Source organism: Coregonus clupeaformis, chromosome 35 (genome assembly GCF_020615455.1).
Source record: "Coregonus clupeaformis isolate EN_2021a chromosome 35, ASM2061545v1, whole genome shotgun sequence".
Taxonomy (NCBI): domain Eukaryota; kingdom Metazoa; phylum Chordata; class Actinopteri; order Salmoniformes; family Salmonidae; genus Coregonus; species Coregonus clupeaformis.
In genome coordinates, this window is record NC_059226.1 from 27,090,041 (window position 1) to 27,111,683 (window position 21,643).

Genomic DNA, 21,643 nt, shown 5'->3' on the forward strand with positions numbered 1-21,643 from the left:
AGAGGTTCTTCTCTCCTTTCTTTTCTAAATAACTGCTCCTTTATATCATTCCATCCCACTAGGAATGTGTGTGTGTGTGTGCGCGCGTCATTTCATCCCACTAGAGGAATGTGTGTGTGTTGTCTTCCCACTCCTGGCCTTCCCTGGCAGTGAAGCCTGAGGTAGGAGGCAGGGACAGGGATTGGTGGGATGATACATACTGTTGGGCTAAATGATATTCACCCACACTTACTAATGAATTCACAGACTGAATTACATATAAAAGTGTGTGTACTTTTCACTTTGTGTAGGTTATTATGTGTTTGTGAATATGAGAGAGGATAATATACATACATTAATATGTTACAGTAGGTATGCGTGCCAGTCTCAGACTCCTTTAAAAGGACTATTGAGTTGAGCCAGTTCTCTATAGAACAGAAATGCAAAACTGAGCAATCATGGAATCAAACCATGGAATGTATTTCCATAGTGTGTAGGTGGCATAGCCAGTTGACTGTCTCTTAGTGTGGTGTGGTGATCTGTCTCTTAGTGTGGTGATCTGTCTCTTGGTGTGGTGATCTGTCTCTTAGTGTGGTGTGGTGATCTGTCTCTTAGTGTGGTGATCTGTCTCTTGGTGTGGTGATCTGTCTCTTAGTGTGGTGATCTGTCTCTTAGTGTGGTGTGGTGATCTGTCTCTTAGTGTGGTGATCTGTCTCTTGGTGTGGTGATCTGTCTCTTAGTGTGGTGATCTGTCTCTTAGTGTGGTGATCTGTCTCTTGGTGTGGTGATCTGTCTCTTGGTGTGGTGATCTGTCTCTTAGTGTGGTGATCTGTCTCTTAGTGTGGTGATCTGTCTCTTGGTGTGGTGATCTGTCTCTTAGTGTGGTGATCTGTCTCTTAGTGTGGTGATCTGTCTCTTGGTGTGGTGATCTGTCTCTTGGTGTGGTGATCTGTCTCTTGGTGTGGTGATCTGTCTCTTAGTGTGGTGATCTGTCTCTTAGTGTGGTGATCTGTCTCTTAGTGTGGTGTGGTGATCTGTCTCTTGGTGTGGTGTGGTGATCTGTCTCTTGGTGTGGTGATCTGTCTCTTAGTGTGGTGTGGTGATCTGTCTCTTAGTGTGGTGTGGTGATCTGTCTCTTAGTGTGGTGATCTGTCTCTTAGTGTGGTGATCTGTCTCTTAGTGTGGTGATCTGTCTCTTAGTGTGGTGTGGTGATCTGTCACTTGGTGTGGTGATCTGTCTCTTAGTGTGGTGATATGTCTCTTAGTGTGGTGATCTGTCTCTTGGTGTGGTGATCTGTCTCTTGGTGTGGTGATCTGTCTCTTAGTGTGGTGTGGTGATCTGTCACTTGGTGTGGTGATCTGTCCCTTAGTGTGGTGATGTGTCTCTTAGTGTGGTGTGGTGATCTGTCTCTTGGTTTGGTGATCTGTCTCTTAGTGTGGTGTGGTGATCTGTCTCTTGGTTTGGTGATCTGTCTCTTAGTGTGGTGATCTGTCTCTTAGTGTGGTGATCTGTCTCTTGGTTTGGTGATCTGTCTCTTAGTGTGGTGTGGTGATCTGTCTCTTAGTGTGGTGTGGTGATCTGTCTCTTGGTGTGGTGATCTGTCTCTTAGTGTGGTGATCTGTCTCTTGGTGTGGTGATCTGTATCTTAGTGTGGTGATCTGTCTCTTAGTGTGGTGATCTGTCTCTTGGTGTGGTGATCTGTCTCTTAGTGTGGTGATCTGTCTCTTAGTGTGGTGATCTGTCTCTTAGTGTGGTGATCTGTCTCTTAGTGTGGTGTGGTGATCTGTCTCTTGGTGTGGTGATCTGTCTCTTAGTGTGGTGATCTGTCTCTTAGTGTGGTGTGGTGATCTGTCTCAGTGTGGTGATCTGTCTCTTAGTGTGGTGTGGTGATCTGTCTCTTGGTGTGGTGATCTGTCTCTTAGTGTGGTGATCTGTCTCTTGGTGTGGTGATCTGTCTCTTGGTGTGGTGATCTGTCTCTTAGTGTGGTGATCTGTCTCTTAGTGTGGGGATCTGTCTCTTAGTGTGGTGATCTGTCTCTTAGTGTGGTGATCTGTCTCTTAGTGTGGTGATCTGTCTCTTAGTGTGGTGATCTGTCTCTTAGTGTGGTGATCTGTCTCTTAGTGTGGGGATCTGTCTCTTAGTGTGGTGATCTGTCTCTTAGTGTGGTGATCTGTCTCTTAGTGTGGTGATCTGTCTCTTAGTGTGGTGATCTGTCTCAGTGTGGTGATCTGTCTCAGTGTGGTGATCTGTCTCTTGGTGTGGTGATCTGTCTCTTAGTGTGGTGATCTGTCTCTTAGTGTGGTGATCTGTCTCAGTGTGGTGATCTGTCTCTTGGTGTGGTGATCTGTCTCTTAGTGTGGTGATCTGTCTCAGTGTGGTGATCTGTCTCTTGGTGTGGTGATCTGTCTCTTAGTGTGGTGTGGTGATCTGTCTCTTGGTGTGGTGATCTGTCTCTTAGTGTGGTGATCTGTCTCAGTGTGGTGATCTGTCTCTTGGTGTGGTGATCTGTCTCTTAGTGTGGTGTGGTGATCTGTCTCTTGGTGTGGTGATCTGTCTCTTAGTGTGGTGATCTGTCTCTTAGTGTGGTGATCTGTCTCTTAGTGTGGTGTGGTGATCTGTCTCTTGGTGTGGTGATCTGTCTCTTAGTGTGGTGATCTGTCTCAGTGTGGTGATCTGTCTCTTGGTGTGGTGATCTGTCTCTTAGTGTGGTGTGGTGATCTGTCTCTTGGTGTGGTGATCTGTCTCTTAGTGTGGTGATCTGTCTCAGTGTGGTGATCTGTCTCTTGGTGTGGTGATCTGTCTCTTAGTGTGGTGTGGTGATCTGTCTCTTGGTGTGGTGATCTGTCTCTTAGTGTGGTGATCTGTCTCTTAGTGTGGTGTGGTGATCTGTCTCAGTGTGGTGATCTGTCTCTTGGTGTGGTGTGGTGATCTGTCTCAGTGTGGTGATCTGTCTCTTGGTGTGGTGTGGTGATCTGTCTCTTAGTGTGGTGTGGTGATCTGTCTCAGTGTGGTGATCTGTCTCTTAGTGTGGTGATCTGTCTCTTAGTGTGGTGATCTGTCTCTAGCTGTGTGTGTGAGCAGGAGTTATGTGTGTATTGTATGTAGTAAATATGCATGGCTGAGGGTCTTTTGAAATGCCCGATGAACAATGTGCTATAGAATAAGGATTATCCTGTAAGCCTTATAGCTGTCTTGACCTTGCTAAACCGCGTGCGTCCCAAATGGTAACCTATTCGCTATATAGGGAATAGGGTGCCATTTGGGAAGCAGAATGTATTCCATACAGACATCATTACTTCTATTGTCAATTCACTTCAGCTTCAGTTTATGAGACTAGGGCTCCTTCTACTTATGCATGCTATGTGACGAGAGAGAGAGAGAGAGAGAGAGAGAGAGAGAGAGAGAGAGAGACCAGAGCCAATCTCTCCTGAATCTCCCCCTTCTCCTCTCCCCTCCTCCCCCTCACCCCTCCTCCTCTCCCCTCCTCCTCTCCTCCTCTCCCCTCCTTCCCTCCTCCTCTCCCCTCCTCCCCTTCTCACCTCCCCTCCTCCTCTCCTCCTCTCCCCTCCTTCCCTTCTCCTCTCCCCTCCTCCTCCTCTCCTCCTCTCTCCTCCTCCTCACCTCCCCCTCCTCCCCTTCTCACCTCCCCTCCTCCTCCTCTCCTCCTCTCCCCTCCTCCCCTTCTCCTCCTCTCCCCTCCTCCCCTTCTCATCCTCTCTGCTTTTTTGAACAGTTGTTTTAATTGAATCACACCAAAATCAATCTCCCCATTTTTTAAACAAAACCCACCCCCCTTTCGCCTCTGTCCTCTGTTCTCTCCTTTCTCCCCCACTCTCTCTTCCCCTCTCCTCTCTCCCCGTCTCCTCCTCTCTTCTCTCCCCCACTCTCCTCTCTGCACCCTGCAACACCTGAACCAATCACACGACCGTAGCTATGGAGGACAGGAGGGAGGGCAGCGATTGGCTACCAGCCTGACGCTGGCTTGTCCAATCCCTGCTCACGCTCACATCCTGGGATTCAGAGCACAACAAACAAACACACACAGAAACGCACACACACAGAAACACACACACAGAAACAGTTGAGAGCCCAGAGAATGAGAGAGTGAGTGACGGATTCCTTCCTCCCCAATGTGCTACAGCTCTCTTGCATTCCTCACAGACACACACATACACACACACACACACACAGACACAGACACACACACACACACACACACACACACACACTGCCACGGAGCACTGCAGCAGGCCAGCCTCATTCTGCATTACGCAACAGACAGATGTCAGAGTGAGAGAGGGAGGGAGAGGGAGAGAAGGGGAGAGAGAAAGAGAGAGGGAGAGAGAGAGGGGGGAGAGAGGGGGGAGAGAAGGGATAAGAGGGGGAGACACAGAGAGAGAGAGAGAGAGAGAAATAGAGGGAGAGAGAAAGAAAGAGAGAGAGTGGAAAAGAGAGAATGTCTGTGCTCTGTCCCTGTTTGTCAGGAAATTCTCACCATCTCCCAATTGCTGGGTCAACCCAGTGTGCAGGTCAATGTTCTGATGATGAGGTATGATGATGGGCCCTGCTGGGTCAACCAAGTATGCAGGTCAATGTTCTGATGATGGGTTATGATGATGGGGAATGATGATGTTCTGAAGATGGGGTATGATGATGTTCTGATGATGTTCTGATCATGGGGTATGATGATGTTCTGATGATTGTGGTCCTCTGTAGCTCAGCTGGTAGAGCACGGCGCTTGTAACGCCAAGGTAGTGGGTTCGATCCCCGGGACCACCCATACACAAAAAAAAATTATGCACGCATGACTGTAAGTCGCTTTGGATAAAAGCGTCTGCTAAATGGCATATTATTATTATATTATATGATGGGGTATGATGATGGGGTATAATGATGTTCTGATGATGGGGTATAATGATGGGGTATGATGATGTTCAAATGATGGGGTATGATGATGTTCTGATGATGGGGTATGATGAAGGGGTATGATGATGTTCTGATGATGGGTTATGATGATGTTCTGATGATGGGGTATGATGATGTTCTGATGATGGGGTATGATGATGTTCTGATAATGTTCTGATAATGGGGTATGATGATGTTCTGATGATGGGGTATGATGATGGGGTATAATGATGGGTTATAATGATGTTCTGATGATGTGGTATAATGATGGGGTATGATGATGTTCAAATGATGGGGTATGATGATGGGGTATGATGATGTTCCGATGATGGGGTATGATGATGTTCTGATGATGGGTTATGATGATGTTCTGATGCTGTCGTATGATGATGTTCTGATGATGGGGTATGATGGTGTTCTGATAATGGGGTCTGATGATGTTCTGATAATGGGGTATGATGATGTTCTGATGATGGAGTATGATGATGGGGTATGAATATGTTCTGATGCTGTCGTATGATGATGTTCTGATGATGGGGTATGATGATGTTCTGATAATGGGGTATGATGATGTTCTGATAATGGGGTATGATGATGTTCTGATGATGGGTTATGATGATGTTCTGATGCTGTCGTATGATGATGTTCTGATGATGGGGTATGATGATGTTCTGATAATGGGGTATGATGATGTTCTGATGATGGAGTATGATGATGTTCTGATGATGGAGTATGAAGATGTTCTGATGATGGGGTATGATGATGGCCCTGCTGGGTCACCGTATGCATCCTAAATGGCACCATATTCTCTGTATAATGCACTACAAGTCCCATGGTCACAAAAATAGTGCACTGTGTAGGGAATAGGGTGCCATTTGGGACACAGCTATCATTATTGATCTACAGCCTGGAGTGTGGACCTGAGACAACTCTATTAGCCCTCATTTGAGTAATCAAGCAATTCGAATGATTAACCCAGGGCTTGACTTGACGTTGAATTACTCCAAAGAAGAGAAGAGACAGCCATAGGGGTCATAGGTGATAGATAGAGGTGATAGGTCATAGGTGATGGGTCATAGATAGACTAGGGTCTTACTGGATCGTCCGGGCTGTTTGGAGACGGGCAGGGAGACCTCAGTGAGTGGGAGGATGTAGACTTCAGGTCCATTACGAGACGAGGTCAGGTCCGCCTGGTACTCCTCTCCCTCTGTGTTCTCAAACTCCTGGTAGGAGGGGAGAGAAGACACTGGGGTTAGTGTGTATGTGTGTGTGAGAGAGAGAGAGAGAGGGGGGAGGCGAGAGAGAGAGAGAGGGGGGAGAGAGAGAGAGTGAGGGGGAGGGAGGAGAGAGAGGGGGAGGGAGGAGAGAGAGGGGGGGAGAGAGAGAGAGAGAGAGAGAGAGAGAGAGAGAGAGAGAGAGCGAGAGAGGACAGAGGAGAAAGAATGTGTATGCATGTCTGGGTCACTGAGAGAGAAAGTGGTTGTGTACATGCCTGCATGTGTGTTTGTGTGTGATTCAATAACACATTGTGGTTAGTCATCCGAGTGTTCGTGCCTTCTGCATTAAAGGGATAATCCACCCCAAACCACTAAATCCTACGATTAACAGTGTTACATAACACTTACATGTGCAACATTTTTTGAGGGAACAAAAGTTTTATTTTGTCGTTATAACAAGATTGGTAGCAACATGTGAAAATGGTTCTGGAAATCAGTTGCAGCTCAAGTCGACTACAAAACCCACAATACAATGCTCTCTCTCTGGGCTGGCTAGGTAGCTAGCTAGCAAATGTAGCTACACACAATAATACCAAAGTCAATATCAGCATGCGAAGTAGCTAGCTAGCTGTAAAATCGCCTAAACAAACTACACTATCAATTTAGGAGTCTATCTCACCGAGTTTAACTTGCAGTTCCTCTCTGCCCAGAGCGAGTGCAGAGTACATTGCTATAGCAACAATGGCCCTTTCTTATGTTTCCCACAGGCACATTGCGAGATGGTACTTGAAGGAGAAACTGAGTTGAATAATTTGGTACACTGTTTAAATTGAGAACATCTAAGCGACATACACAATGATATAAACGGATGGATGTGTTCTAGACCAGTATACCCATACCATCTATTGGCTGATTTGGCGATCTGGAGTGAAGGTAATTGTTGTAAAAGCGTTATGAAATGTGATAGTGTGTTATCCCCTATCTCCAGTGATGAGAATGATGTAGCTAAGTGGTAGGCCACACAAGCTCACACAACGGGACCGCCGAGTGCTGAAGCGCGTACAAACATAGTCCATCCTCGGTTGCAACACTCACTACGGAGTTCCAAACTGCCTCTGGAAGCAATGTCAATACAATAATTGTTCGTCAGGAGCTTCATGAAATGAGTTTCCGTGGCCGAGCAGCCGCACACAAGCCTAAGATCGTCATGTGCAATGCCAAGCGTCGGCTGGAGTGGTGTTAAACTCGTCGCCATTGGACTCTGGAGCAGTGGAAACGAGTTCTGTGGAGCTTCACCATCTGGCAGTCCGACTGACAAATCTGGGTTTGGCGGATGCCAGAAGAACGCTACCTGCCTGAATGCATAGTGCCAACTGTAAAGTTTGGTGGAGGAGGAATAATGGTCTGGGGCTGTTTTTCATTGTTCGGGCCAGGCCTCTTTGTTCCTGTGAAGGGAAATCTTTAGATTCTGAGCTTCCAACTTTGTGGCAACAGTTTGGGGAAGGCCCTTTCCTGTTTCAGTATTACAATGCCTCAGTGCACAAAGCGAGGTCCATACAGAAATGGTTTGTTGAGATCGGTGTGGAAGAACTTGACTGGCCTGCACAGAGCCCTGACCTCAACCCCATCGAACATCTTTGGGATGAATTGGAACGCATACTGCGAGCCAGGCCTAATCACCCAACATCAGTGCCCAATCTCACTAATGATCTTGTGGCTGAATTGAAGCAAGTCCCCGCAGCAATGTTCCAACATCTAGTGGAAAGCCTTCTCAGAAGAGTGGAGGCTGTTATAGCAGTAAAGGGGGGACCAACTACATATTAATGCCCATGATTTTGGAATGAGATGTTCGACGAGCAGGTGTCCACATACTTTTGGTCATGTAGTGTTATATACACTGCTCAAAAAAATTAAGGGAACACTTAAACAACACATCCTAGATCTGAATGAATGAAATAATCTTATTAAATACTTTTTTTCTTTACATAGTTGAATGTGCTGACAACAAAATCACATAAAAATTATCAATGGAAATCAAATTTATCAACCCATGGAGGTCTGGATTTGGAGTCACCCTCAAAATTAAAGTGGAAAACCACACTACAGGCTGATTCAACTTTGATGTAATGTCCTTAAAACAAGTCAAAATGAGGCTCAGTAGTGTGTGTGGCCTCCACGTGCCTGTATGACCTCCCTACAACGCCTGGGCATGCTCCTGATGAGGAGGCGGATGGTCTCCTGAGGGATCTCCTCCCAGACCTGGACTAAAGCATCCGCCAACTCCTGGACAGTCTGTGGTGCAACGTGGCGTTGGTGGATGGAGCGAGACATGATGTCCCAGATGTGCTCAATTGGATTCAGGTCTGGGGAACGGGCGGGCCAGTCCATAGCATCAATGCCTTCCTCTTGCAGGAACTGCTGACACACTCCAGCCACATGAGGTCTAGCATTGTCTTGCATTAGGAGGAACCCAGGGCCAACCGCACCAGCATATGGTCTCACAAGGGGTCTGAGGACCTCATCTCGGTACCTAATGGCAGTCAGGCTACCTCTGGCGAGCACATGGAGGGCTGTGCGGCCCCCCAAAGAAATGCCACCCCACACCATGACTGACCCACCGCCAAACCGGTCATGCTGGAGGATGTTGCAGGCAGCAGAACGTTCTCCACGGCGTCTCCAGACTCTGTCACGTCTGTCACAACATGCTTTCATCTGTGAAGAGCACAGAGCGCCAGTGGCGAATTTGCCAATCTTGGTGTTCTCTGGCAAATGCCAAACGTCCTGCACAGTGTTGGGCTGTAAGCACAACCCCCACCTGTGGACGTCGGGCCCTCATACCACCCTCATGGAGTCTGTTTCTGACCGTTTGAGCAGACACATGCACATTTGTGGCCTGCTGGAGGTCATTTTGCAGGGCTCTGGCAGTGCTCCTCCTGCTCCTCCTTGCACAAAGGCGGAGGTAGCGGTCCTGCTGCTGGGTTGTTGCCCTCCTACGGCCTCCTCCACGTCTCCTGATGTACTGGCCTGTCTCCTGGTAGCGCCTCCATGCTCGGGACACTACGCTGAGAGACACAGCAAACCTTCTTGCCACAGCTCACATTGATGTGCCATCCTAGATGAGCTGCACTACCTGAGCCACTTGTGTGGATTGTAGACTCCGTCTCATGCTACCACTAGAGTGAAAGCACCGCCAGCATTCAAAAGTGACCAAAACATCAGCCAGGAAGCATAGGAACTGAGAAGTAGTCTATGGTCACCACCTGCAGAACCACTTCTTTATTGGGGGTGTCTTGCTAAATGCCTATAATTTCCACCTGTTGTCTATTCCATTTGCACAACAGCATGTGAAATGTATTGTCAATCAGTGTTGCTTCCTAAGTGGACAGTTTGATTTCACAGAAGTGTGATTGACTTGGAGTTACATTGTGTTGTTTAAGTGTTCCCTTTATTTTTTTGAGCAGTGTATATATATGAAGTGCACTACTTTTGACCAGGGCCCAGGTCAACGTACTGCACTATATAGGGAATAGGGTGCCATTTGGGACATAGCCTGGGAGAGCTTGGCAGATGTGCAGCACAGGTCTGTCTGAAGTACAGCTGGAGATATAGACACACCCTCAATTACATTTACATTTCAATTGCTTTATTGGCATTTTTTTTTTTTATTTAACCTTTATTTAACCAGGTAAACCAGTTGAGAACAAGTTCTCATTTACAACTGCGACCTGGCCAAGATAAAGCAAAGCAGTGTGATAAAAACAACAACACAGAGTTACATATGGGGTAAAACAAAACATAAAGTCAAAATAAATACAACAGAAAAGATATATACAGTGTGTGCAAATGTAGCAAGTTATGGAGGTAAGGCAATAAATAGGCCATAGTGCAAAATAATTACAATTAGTATTAACACTGGAATGATAGATGTGCAAGAGATGATGTGCGAATAGAGATACTGGGGTGCAAATGAGCAAAATAAATAACAATATGGGGATGAGGTAGTTGGGTGGGCTAATTTCAGATGGGCTGTGTACAGGTGCAGTGATCGGTAAGGTGCTCTGACAACTGATGCTTAAAGTTAGTGAGGGAGATAAGAGTCTCCAGCTCCAGATTGTTGCAGTTCGTTCCAGTCATTGGCAGCAGAAAACTGGAAAGAATGGCGGCCAAAGGAGGTGTTGGCTTTGGGGATGACCAGTGAGATATACCTGCTGGAGTGCATACTACGGGTGGGTGTTGCTATGGTGACCAATGAGCTAAGATAAGGCAGGGATTTGCCTATCAGTGATTTATAGATGCCTGGAGCCAGTGGGTTTGGCGACGAATATGTAGTGAGGACCAGCCAACAAGAGCGTACAGGGAGAGGAGAGGAGAGGAGAGGAGAGGAGAGGAGAGGAGAGGAGAGGAGAGGAGAGGAGAGGAGAGGAGAGGAGAGGAGAGGAGAGGAGAGGAGAGGAGAGGAGAGGAGAGGAGAGGAGAGGAGAGGAGAGGAGAGGAAAATAACAGGGGGAATGGAATCATGCAAGACAGCGATTCACTGCAACAGAAAAAACCCTCTGCTCTGATTCAAAAGACTGAGATTCGGAGAGAGAGAGAGAGAGAGAGAGAGAGAGAGAGAGAGAGAGAGAGAGAGAGCACCTGGCTGTGAAGCAGTGCCCAGCCATCCACTAAGAGCCATAGGCCTTCTCTCAATTGGCATATTGTTTTTAAACGTGTGCTTGCTTTTCTCCTTCGACAAAACAAAAGCTGATTCAAAGGGGGTGTGGCAGATTTCAAAACTCTTCAGCGAAGGACTTAGGTAGGATACACATTACTATCTTTGATGAAAGATGGCTATGGAGGAGGGGAGGAGCCTCTTCCGTTCGCCTACTAATGAATTGACATCACCTCGACCACTCAGTTTCCGGGTCATGGAGGAGATAGGACGGAGGAGAGAGGACGGAGGAGAGAGGACGGAGGAGAGAGGACGGACGAGAGAGGACGGACGAGAGTGGATGGACGAGAGAGTACGGAGGAGAGGTGACGGAGAAAAGGGAGAACGAAGGAGAGAGGGTGGAGGAGAGAGGACGGACGAGAGAGGACGAGAAATGAGAAAAGGCCATACACTGCTAAACACTTAATCCTCTCCTCTTCTCTTCTCTCCTCTTCTCTTCTCTCCTCTTTTCTCTAAACACTTAATACTCTCCTCTCCTCTTCTCTTCTTCTCTCCTCTTTTCTCTAAACACTTAATACTCTCCTCTCCTCTTCTCTCCTCTCCTCTCCTCTCCTCTCCTCTTTTCTCTAAACACTTAATACTCTCCTCTCCTCTCCTCTCCTCTCCTCTTTTCTCTAAACACTTAATACCCAACCACAGAGCTGAGTCTGTCTGTCAGTCCCACAGAGTGGTCACAGTGAAAGAAGGAGGCCATAAAGAAGGCTTTGGTGGTGCAGTGGTGCGATGTGGCTAGTGGTCGCACGCTAATGCACACACCTCTATTAATGCAAACCTCTACTAACACTCTTGTGAATGACAAGGAGGGGAGCCACATACTGGGATGTGACCTTGTAACACTGTTCTATTGACTTCTGTGGATTTGACACTGGACAACCAAGCCAAAGTAGCCTGAGTTTGACACTAGACAATCAAGCTAAAGTAGCCTGAGTTTGACACTGGACAACCAAGCTAAAGTAGGCTGAGTTTGACACTGGACAACCAAGCCAAAGTAGCCTGAGTTTGACACTGGACAACCAAGCTAAAGTAGCCTGAGTTTGACACTGGACAACCAAGCTAAAGTAGCCTGAGTTTGACACTGGACAACCAAGCTAAAGTAGCCTGAGTTTGACACTGGACAACCAAGCTAAAGTAGCCTGAGTTTGACACTGGACAACCAAGCTAAAGTAGCCTGTGTGTCAATCTGTTTCTGCTTTCATGGCAACTCCTTACGAATTGTCATGTTTGGCTTACCAATGACAGCAATGAGGTTGGCAATAGCACAAGGCTAAAGTGAAACACCTACAGCTAAAATTCTGTATCGGACGGACGGACGGATGGATGGATGGATGGATGAGGGAACTACCAGAGAAAAGCAGCCTGTCCTCTGTTTACCTCTGCCATGTGCATTTGCGTCATTCTGATTGGTCAAGAGAGACAAGATAAACAAATGTTTTTGGGGGACTAGCCGGATATCCCCCAAAGAAATTCATGATATTATTTCAATAGTGAAATAATGCAAAATGCCCATCCCTAACACACACACACACCAACAAAACAACCACATTCTTCTCTCTGCCTAGATGCTCTGAAATTATCTGCTTTGAGGATGCTAATTGACAGAGTAGGTTTGAACTAATATTGCAGCCATGTCGCTCAAGATCCACTGCGAAATTAGACGTCCGTCCAGGTAAGCAGGGCTTCAGCAGATGACGTCAAAACCAGTGACTAGGGGCAACGGTGAGCGCTATTATCATTAAGTAGACTTGAGAATTCCTAAGGCGTTGTGGACAGGGATGGTGGACGGGCGTAAGCTGCGAGCGCTGAGGGTCACATGTTCAATACCAGTGTTAGGCACTCGTTTTTTTTGGTTTGTTTTAACTGTATCCCAAAGCTTAACCCTTAACTTAACCATTCAGAATGATTGCTTTAACTTAACTGTGGAGTTGTTTATGTTTTAACCCTATCCCTATTGGACGTCTGATTCTGCAGGGAGACTGTGAGAGCTTGTTGAACATTGCCACCATAGTCCTGCTTGTCTGTTGTCTTCTAGGGGAAGACTGATGATGTCGCACAGCAGAACAATGGAAGGTACTACACACAGACCTGAGGGTGAGATGCCATTCTATCGCTATGAGCAGCCTTTCGCCAACGCCCACAACGTATTGTCTCGTTCGGCCTCTCGTCCCAACATGCTGAACAAAGTGGAGCACGCTCAGCAGCGCTGGAGGAGGCAGGTCCAGGAACAGAGGAAGTCTGTGTTTGACCGCCATGTGGTGCTCAGCTAAACCCATCCCCAGGAAACAAAAACCCTGGGTGAAGCAAATATAATTACTGTGACTGTGTGGTCCCTCCTTTTTTTCTCTTTTCTTCTTTTGACTGATTCTTTCCCCGACTTCCGAGCTTCATCCTCATTGGTGTTTTGTTCCTCAACAGGACCTGTATTTCATGAAATGTGATCATATAGCTCTATATATTCAGGAGGTGATCATAAAGGGTCTCTACATATTTAGGTGGTCCTCTGTAGCTCAATTGGTAGAGCATGGCGCTTATAACGCCAGTGTAGTGGGTTCGTTCCCCGGGACCACCCATATGTAAAAATGTATGCACACATGACTGTAAGTCGCTTTGGATAAATGGGGCGGCAGGTAGCTTAGTGGGTAAGAGCGTTGTGCCAGTAACCGAAAGGTCGCTGGTTCTAATCCCCGAGCTGACTAGGTGAAAAATCTGTCGATGTGCCCTTGAGCAAGGCACTTAACCCTAATTGCTCCTGTAAGTCGCTCTGGATAAGAGCGTCTGCTAAATGACTAAAAAAATGTAAAAAAAATATATATATATCTTAACTCCTCCTCCACATTTACTGGATTGGTTGAACAGTGCAGAAGAGAACCTCCCACAACAGTTTTTTCTCGTCAAGCCCAGTATGTAGGGGATCTAGTTTCAGGCGTTTATTTTACGCCTGCTACGTTAGCTTACATACCATGGACACACAACGTCAGTGGAGTTATTGCTATTAACACAGACAGAAAACAGGGGAGCAGGCTGGCAGCCACACCCCGCTGACCAGTCCTTCACAGACCAACAACAGGGGAGCAGGCTGGCAGCCACACCCCGCTGACCAGTCCCTCACAGACAGAAAACAGGGGAGCAGGCTGGCAGCCACACCCCGCTGACCAGTCCCTCACAGACCAACAACAGAGGAGCAGGCTGGCAGCCACACCCCGCTGACCAGTCCTTCACAGACCAACAACAGAGGAGCAGGCTGGCAGCCACACCCCGCGCTGACCAGTCTCACAGACCAACAACAGAGGAGCAGGCTGGCAGCCACACCCCGCTGACCAGTCCTTCACAGACCAACAACAGAGGAGCAGGCTGGCAGCCACACCCCGCTGACCAGTCCTTCACAGACCAACAACAGAGGAGCAGGCTGGCAGCCACACCCCGCTGACCAGTCCTTCACAGACCAACAACAGAGGAGCAGGCTGGCAGCCACACCCCGCTGACCAGTCCTTCACAGAGCAGCCTGTTGTGTGATATGGGCCTGTATGCTGATTTTGAATGTGTCCCAAATGGCATCCTATTCCCTATTAGTGCACTACTTTTGACAAGTGCAGTGCATTATATAGGAATTAGAGTCCAATTTCTTGGCCAAGCACTCTCCTTCAACTGGGTAATTCCTATGAATCTTCCTAATCAGCAGGGGGCAGTGTAGAATCCTGTATATGGTGGATCATGCCTCTTCCTAATCAGCAGGGGGCAGTGTAGAATCCTGTATGTGGTGGATCATGCCTCTTCCTTATCAGCAGGGGGCAGTGTAGAATCCTGTATGTGGTGGATCATGCCTCTTCCTTATCAGCAGGGGGCAGTGTAGAATCCTGTATATGGTGGATCATGCCTCTTCCTAATCAGCAGGGGGCAGTGTAGAATCCTGTATATGGTGGATCATGCCTCTTCCTAATCAGCAGGGGGCAGTGTAGAATCCTGTATATGGTGGATCATGCCTCTTCCTAATCAGCAGGGGGCAGTGTAGAATCCTGTATGTGGTGGATCATGCCTCTTCCTTATCAGCAGGGGGCAGTGTAGAATCCTGTATATGGTGGATCATGCCTCTTCCTAATCAGCAGGGGGCAGTGTAGAATCCTGTATATGGTGGATCATGCCTCTTCCTAATAGCAGGGGGCAGTGTAGAATCCTGATGTGGTGGAATGCCTCTTCCTAATCAGCAGGGGGCAGTGTAGAATCCTGTATATGGTGGATCATGCCTCTTCCTAATCAGCAGGGGGCAGTGTAGAATCCTGTATATGGTGGATCATTGTTGATAAAGAGGTGGTCACACTGTGTGTGTGAGAGAGAGAGAGAGAGAGAGAGAGAGAGAGAGAGAGAGAGAGAGAGAGAGAGAGAGAGAGAGAGAGAGAGAGAGAGAGAGAGAGAGAGAGAGAGTAGAGTTTATCTCACTTTGAACCCGATGTGTCCCTTCTTACAGCAGAGGCAGGCCAGCATGAGGAAGACGAAGGTGAAGAGCCCAGAGAAGGAAACAGCCACCACCGCCAGAGAGGACGGCCACGACAGCTCACTCAGCGGAGCGCCGTCTACAGGACGGGAAGAGATACCGCGGTTAATAACTACAACAACAACAAAAATTACATTTAGAATTAATTTAGCAGACACTCATACCCAGACTATCTTAAAGTTAGTGCATTTAGACAACAACAACAACAACAACAAGGAAGTAAACAGTAACAGGAAGTAGACCCTTGTGGCTGAAGTATAGACCTTCCCAGTGGTATACTGGAGGGTGTATACCGTCTACCCTCTTGTTGTCACTGGGCATTGCATGTACTCACTTCTTAATCCCCACTGATGTGTATCAAAGTAGGGTGTAGTGGAGGTATATGACTTATCAATGATGCAGTACAATAGAGAAATCATGCACAAAGTAGCCTATAATGCAAAGCACGTGAAATATTTTGGCTTATCCAATCGCATGTGAATAAATGCAAATGTAACCTTTAAAAACGGTCCATAAAGAAATAATGTGCACGAGAACAGCGGCTGAAATGGTTCTGATTGGCTGGTCATTCAGAACGTTACTTTGCTTCAATCATAGATTTTTGCTTGCCGGCGCCTTGGCTGTTTTCCTGAAATGGAAACTTAATTCTCATACTTCTCAAATGAATTATGAAGCGAACACATCAAACAACGTTGTCAACTGTCCAAGCTAATACAAGTAGTGGACTAGCAGACAGTTTGGACAACGACCGGGAGAAGAATGACTTCCCCTCTGCTGTGGCAGCCAGCCCTGCTCCCTCCTCAGGAACCCATGATGACAGTGTCAGTGCTCCCTCCCCAGGAACCCATGATGACAGTGTCAGTGCTCCCTCCTCAGGAACCCATGATGACAGTGTAAGTGCTCCCTCCCCAGGAACCCATGATGACAGTGTCAGTGCTCCCTCCCCAGGAACCCATGATGACAGTGTCAGTGCTCCCTCCTCAGGAACCCATGATGACAGTGTCAGTGCTCCCTCCTCAGGAACCCATGATGACAGTGTCAGTGCTCCCTCCCCAGGAACCCATGATGACAGTGTCAGTGCTCCCTCCTCAGGAACCCATGATGACAGTGTCAGTGCTCCCTCCCCAGGAACCCATGATGACAGTGTCAGTGCTCCCTCCTCAGGAACCCATGATGACAGTGTCAGTGCTCCCTCCTCAGGAACCCATGATGACAGTGTCAGTGCTCCCTCCCAGGAACCCAATGATGACAGTGTCAGTGCTCCCTCCTCAGGAACCCATGATGACAGTGTCAGTGCTCCCTCCTCAGGAACCCATGATGACAGTGTCAGTGCTCCCTCCTCAGGAACCCACACTGCAGGACTACGCTGACACTAAGCCAAGTCAAGCCCAGATTAGTTGGCCTGGATCTGCATCCACCATAATGTCTTGAACCATGCTAGAAAGGTCAGTGTGAAGATAATATCCAGGCCAGCCCAGTGCATCTTCGGTTGTCCTGACTGTGAAATACCAATATGGGATTCATCATTTTTGGTCATTCAGAGTGTACAGTTGAAGTCAGAAGTTTACATACATCTTAGCCAAATACATTTAAACTCAGTTTTTCACAATTCCTGATATTTAATCCTAGTAAAAATTCCCTGTCTTAGGTCAGTTAAGATAACTCACATTTTATGTGAATGTGAAATGTCAGAATAATAGTACAGAGAATGATTTATTTCAGCTTTTATTTCTTTCATCACATTCCCAGTGGGTCAGAAGTTTACATACATTCAATTAGTATTTGGTAGCATTGCCTTTAAATTGTTTAACTTTGGTCAAACGTTTCGGGTAGCCTTCCACAAGCTTCCCACAATAAGATGGGTGAATTTTGGCCCATTCCTCCTGACAGAGCTGGTGTAACTGAGTCAGGTTTGTAGGCCTCCTTGCTTGCACACGCTTTTTCAGTTCTGCCCACAAATTGTCTATAGGATTGAGGTCAGGGCTTTGTGATGGCCACTCCAATATCTTGACTTTGTTGTCCTTAAGCCATTTTGCCACAACTTTGGAAGTATGTTTGGGGTCATTATCCATTTGGAAGACCCATTTGCGACCAAGCTTTAACTTCCTGACTGATGTCTTGAGATGTTGCTTCAATATATCCACATAATTTTCCTTCCTCATGATGCCATCTATTTTGTGAAGTGCACCAGTCCCTCCTGCAGCAAAGCACCCCCACAGCTTGATTCTGCTACCCCCGTGCTTCACAGTTGGGTTGGTGTTTTTCGGCTTGCAAGCTACACCCTTTTTCCTCCAAACATAACGATGGTCATTATGGCCAAACAGTTCTATTTTGTTTCATTAGACCAAAGGACATTTCTCCAAAAAGTACGATCTTTGTCCCCATGTGCAGTTGCAAACCGTAGTCTGGCTTTTTTATGGCAGTTTTGGAGCAGTGGCTTCTTCCTTGCTGAGCGGCCTTTCAGGTTATGTCGATATAGGACTCGTTTTACTGTGGATATAGATACTTTTGTACCTGTTTCCTCCAGCATCTTCACAAGGTCCTTTGCTGTTGTTCTGGGATTGATTTGCACCAAAGTACGTTCATCTCTAGGAGACAGAACGCGTCTCCTTCGTGAGCGGTATGACGGCTGTGTGGTCCCATGGTGTTTATACTTGCGTACTACTGTATTGTTTGTAGAGATGTACGTGGTACCTTCAGCCGTTTGGAAATTGCTCCCAAGGATGAACCAGACTTGTGGAGGTCTACAAATTTTTTCTGAGGTCTTGGCTGATTTCTTTTGAAGGTAGGCCTTGAAATACATCCACAGGTACACCTCCAATTGACTCAAATGGTGTCAATTAGCCTATCAGAAGCTTCTAAAGCCATGACATCATTTTCTGGAATTTTCCAAGCTGTTTAAAGGCACAGTCAACTTAGTGTATGTAAACTTCTGACCCACTGGAATTGTGATACAGTGAATTATAAGTGAAATAATCTGTCTGTAAACAATTGTTGGAAAAATGACTTGTGCCATTGTCACGATCGTCTTTACAGGAAGCGGACCAAGGTGCAGCGTGTTGCACGAACATGATGCTTTATTTAATTGAAGCGAAACACGAAACAACAAAACAAATAACGATACGTGAAGTCCACAGTGACAATGACTGTAAAGGAACAAGAAACCACAAAACACAAAGTGCAAGACAAACAGTTAAATATGGCTCCCAATCAGAGACACCCAGCTGACACTCGTTGCCTCTGATTGGGAGTCACTCAGCCCAACATAGAAAAATTAAACATAGACTTACACACCCTGGCTCAACATAACATAGTCCCCAGAGCCAGGCGCGACAGTACCCCCAAAGCGCGGACTCGGCCGCGCCAAACCACCACAACAGGGAGGGACTGGGTGGGCACTCCCGCCTCGGCGGCGGATCCGCTCGGACATGACCCAGGCACGGGTTGTGCTGGGACTGACGACGCACACCCCTGGCTTGATGCGTGGAGGAGGAACGGCCCGGACCGGGCTGACGGGCCGCACCCCTGACTTGGTGCGGGAGCAGGAATGAGCCGGACCGGGCTGACGACGCGCACCACTGACCCGGTGCGGGAGCTTGGACAGGCCGGACCGGGTGACGACGCGCACCACAGACTTGGTGCGGAGAGCAGGAACGGGCCGGACAGGGCTGACGACGCGACACCACTGGCTTGGTGCGGGAAGCTTGGATGGGCGGACTGGGCTGGCGACGCGCACCACAGACTTGGTGGGAATGGCAGGAACAGGCCGGACCGTACTGGGGACACACACCACTGGCCCCAGCGCAGGGATCAGGAACGGGCCGGACCGGACTGGTAACACACCCCAGTACCTCTCGCCGTGCCTCCACACTTTCCCTCTCCTCTGTGCCCAGTGGCCCCTAACCTGGCGGCCTCTGCCAACGCTTTGCACCGCTCTAACCCGTACACCTGCTGGCCCGACGCCGTGAGCCCCCCTCAAAAAATTTCCTGGGGTCTCTCCTCCCTCTTGCCAGACTCGCAATCATCTCCTCCCACGTCCATCCTCTCTCCTCGTCACGCTGCTTGATCCAGTCGAGGTTGCCACGGAGATCTGCCAGCGATGGCTCTTGAACACGCTGCTTGGTCTGGTTAAGGTGGTTTCTTCTGTCACGCTCGTTGAACAGAGAGGACCAAGGCGCAGCGTTGCGGGTGAACATATTTATATTTATTGACTAGATCACACGATCAAAACAAAGAACGAAACGTGAAGTCCTTCGATACACAACCAAAAAGGAACAAGAAACCACAAAACACAAAGTGCAAGACAAACAGTTAAATATGGCTCCCAATCAGAGACACCCAGCTGACACTCGTTGCCTCTGATTGGGAGTCACTCAGCCCAACATAGAAAATCAAACATAGAATTACACACCCTGGCTCAACATAACATTGTCCCCAGAGCCAGGGCGTGACAGCCATGCACAAAGTAGATGTCCTAACCGACTTGCCAAAACTATAGTTTGTTAACAAGACATTTGTGGAGTTGTTGAAAAAACGAGTTTGAATGACTCCAACCTAAGTGTATGTAAACTTCCCACTTCAACTGTTTCTCATGGAACTTTTCACACAAAGCGCCTTCCCTTTTCCGGGCGGACCGTTTGGGAATTGTTTTGCAAAGTTAGAGTATACCCTCTTCGCCAGGCACCACTACACCACCACACCACAGACGGATAAATGTGTTGTAACACCTCCAGAAACAGAACATGTTGTAGAGTATACAGGCTTCAGACAGATTATTTAATATGGGTTGCATCTCAAACGGTACCCTATGCCCTATATAGGGCACTACATTTGACCAGGGCCCAAATTGAATAGGGTACCATTTGGGATGCAGATCTAATACGGAGGGAACAGTGTAGTGTAGGAGCAGCAGGGACTCACATTGCTGCCGCAGATAAAATAGTGAAAATATGATGCAAATGGACCTAATAAAAGTGTAATGTTTTCACTATTTTATCTGCGGCAGCAATGTGAGTCCCTGCTGCTCTACGCACGCACGCACGCACGCACGCACGCACGCACACACACACACACACACACACACACACACACACACACACACGCGCCAGAGGACACAGTGTTGTAGACATGGCAGACAGTTCCCTGGTATCAGAGGTCCTGTCTGACGCTTAACACTGTTTACACGCTGAGGCAAGAGGCCTGCAGGAACACACAAGCACATACACATACAGGTGAGGAGATTGTACTGTAATTGGGGCCACTGCTAGGGGTGAGGAGATTGTACTGTAATTGGGGCCACTGCTACGGGTGAGGAGATTGTACTGTAATTGGGGCCACTGCTAGATGGTGAGGAGATTGTACTTTAATTGGGGCCACTGCTAGGTGGTGAGGAGATTATACTGTAATTGGGGCCACTGCTAGGGGTGAGGAGATTGTACTGTAATTGGGGCCACTGCTAGGGGTGAGGAGATTGTACTGTAATTGGGGCCACTGCTAGGGGAGAGGAAATTGTACTGTAATTGGGGCCACTGCTAGGGGTGAGGAGATTGTGCTGTAATTGGGGCCACTGCAAGAAGTGAGGAGATTGTGCTGTAATTGGGGCCACTGCAAGAAGTGAGGAGATTGTGCTGTAATTGGGGCCACTGCTAGATGTGAGGAGATTGTACTGTAACTGCCAGTAGAAATCCTCCTGGTACTGTCCTTAATATAACTGAAGAAAGCTTCCCTTACAGCAGCCATTTTAAGATCCATCTCTCCCTCTACCACTGTCTTTATTTGAGTATCCTATTATAAGCTGGTGGGGAACCTTAGGCGCTCAGGGGGCATTGTGCTCTGTCAATGAGGACGGAGATCTGGAGTTGTGTTTTTAAATCCTGTTTACCATGTTTTCTCTTAAAGGCTGGTATTTTTGCATGACATCTGAGGGCTGAATGGTGATGTGATGTACTGTAGTGTGGGGTCAAATTCTCTTTCTCTTTACCTCCCTCCCTCTCTCCCACTTCCTCTTTCTTTAACTCCCTCTCTCTCTACCTCTTTCCCTCAATCTTTCCCCTCTCCCTCTCCCGCTCTCTCTCCCCTTCTCTCTCTCAGGCAGACAGGCAGGGACCATCGACCATCGATATTTGAGGAGCCCCCATTACCTTTGGCGGTGTGGCAGCAAAATGAAAATAAAGCACTTTAGCTAGGGATCATATCCTCCTTATTAAAGAGCTGTCTACAGGGCTGTAGGGATGATGATGGATATGTCACCCTGAGAGGAGACGAGAGGAGAGGAGACGAGAAGAGAGGAGACGAGAGGAGAGGAGCAGAGAGGAGGGGAGGGGAGAGGAGAGGAGAGGAGAGG

The 21,643-nt window shown here is 47.7% G+C and overlaps 1 protein-coding gene across 1 annotated transcript in view; it reads right to left on the reverse strand.

Moving 5' to 3' along the window:
- The window catches only part of LOC121551841 (serine/threonine-protein kinase LMTK1-like), a 78,252-nt gene that overhangs the window by 26,183 nt on the left and 30,426 nt on the right, over window positions 1-21,643 (reverse strand). Inside the window, exons 2-3 of the mRNA XM_045210985.1 lie at window positions 15,246-15,379; window positions 5,983-6,109 (exon numbers count right to left, since the gene is read on the reverse strand). Coding sequence (XP_045066920.1) covers window positions 5,983-6,109; window positions 15,246-15,379 — 261 coding nt within the window. The remainder of the gene's footprint in view (window positions 1-5,982; window positions 6,110-15,245; window positions 15,380-21,643) is intronic.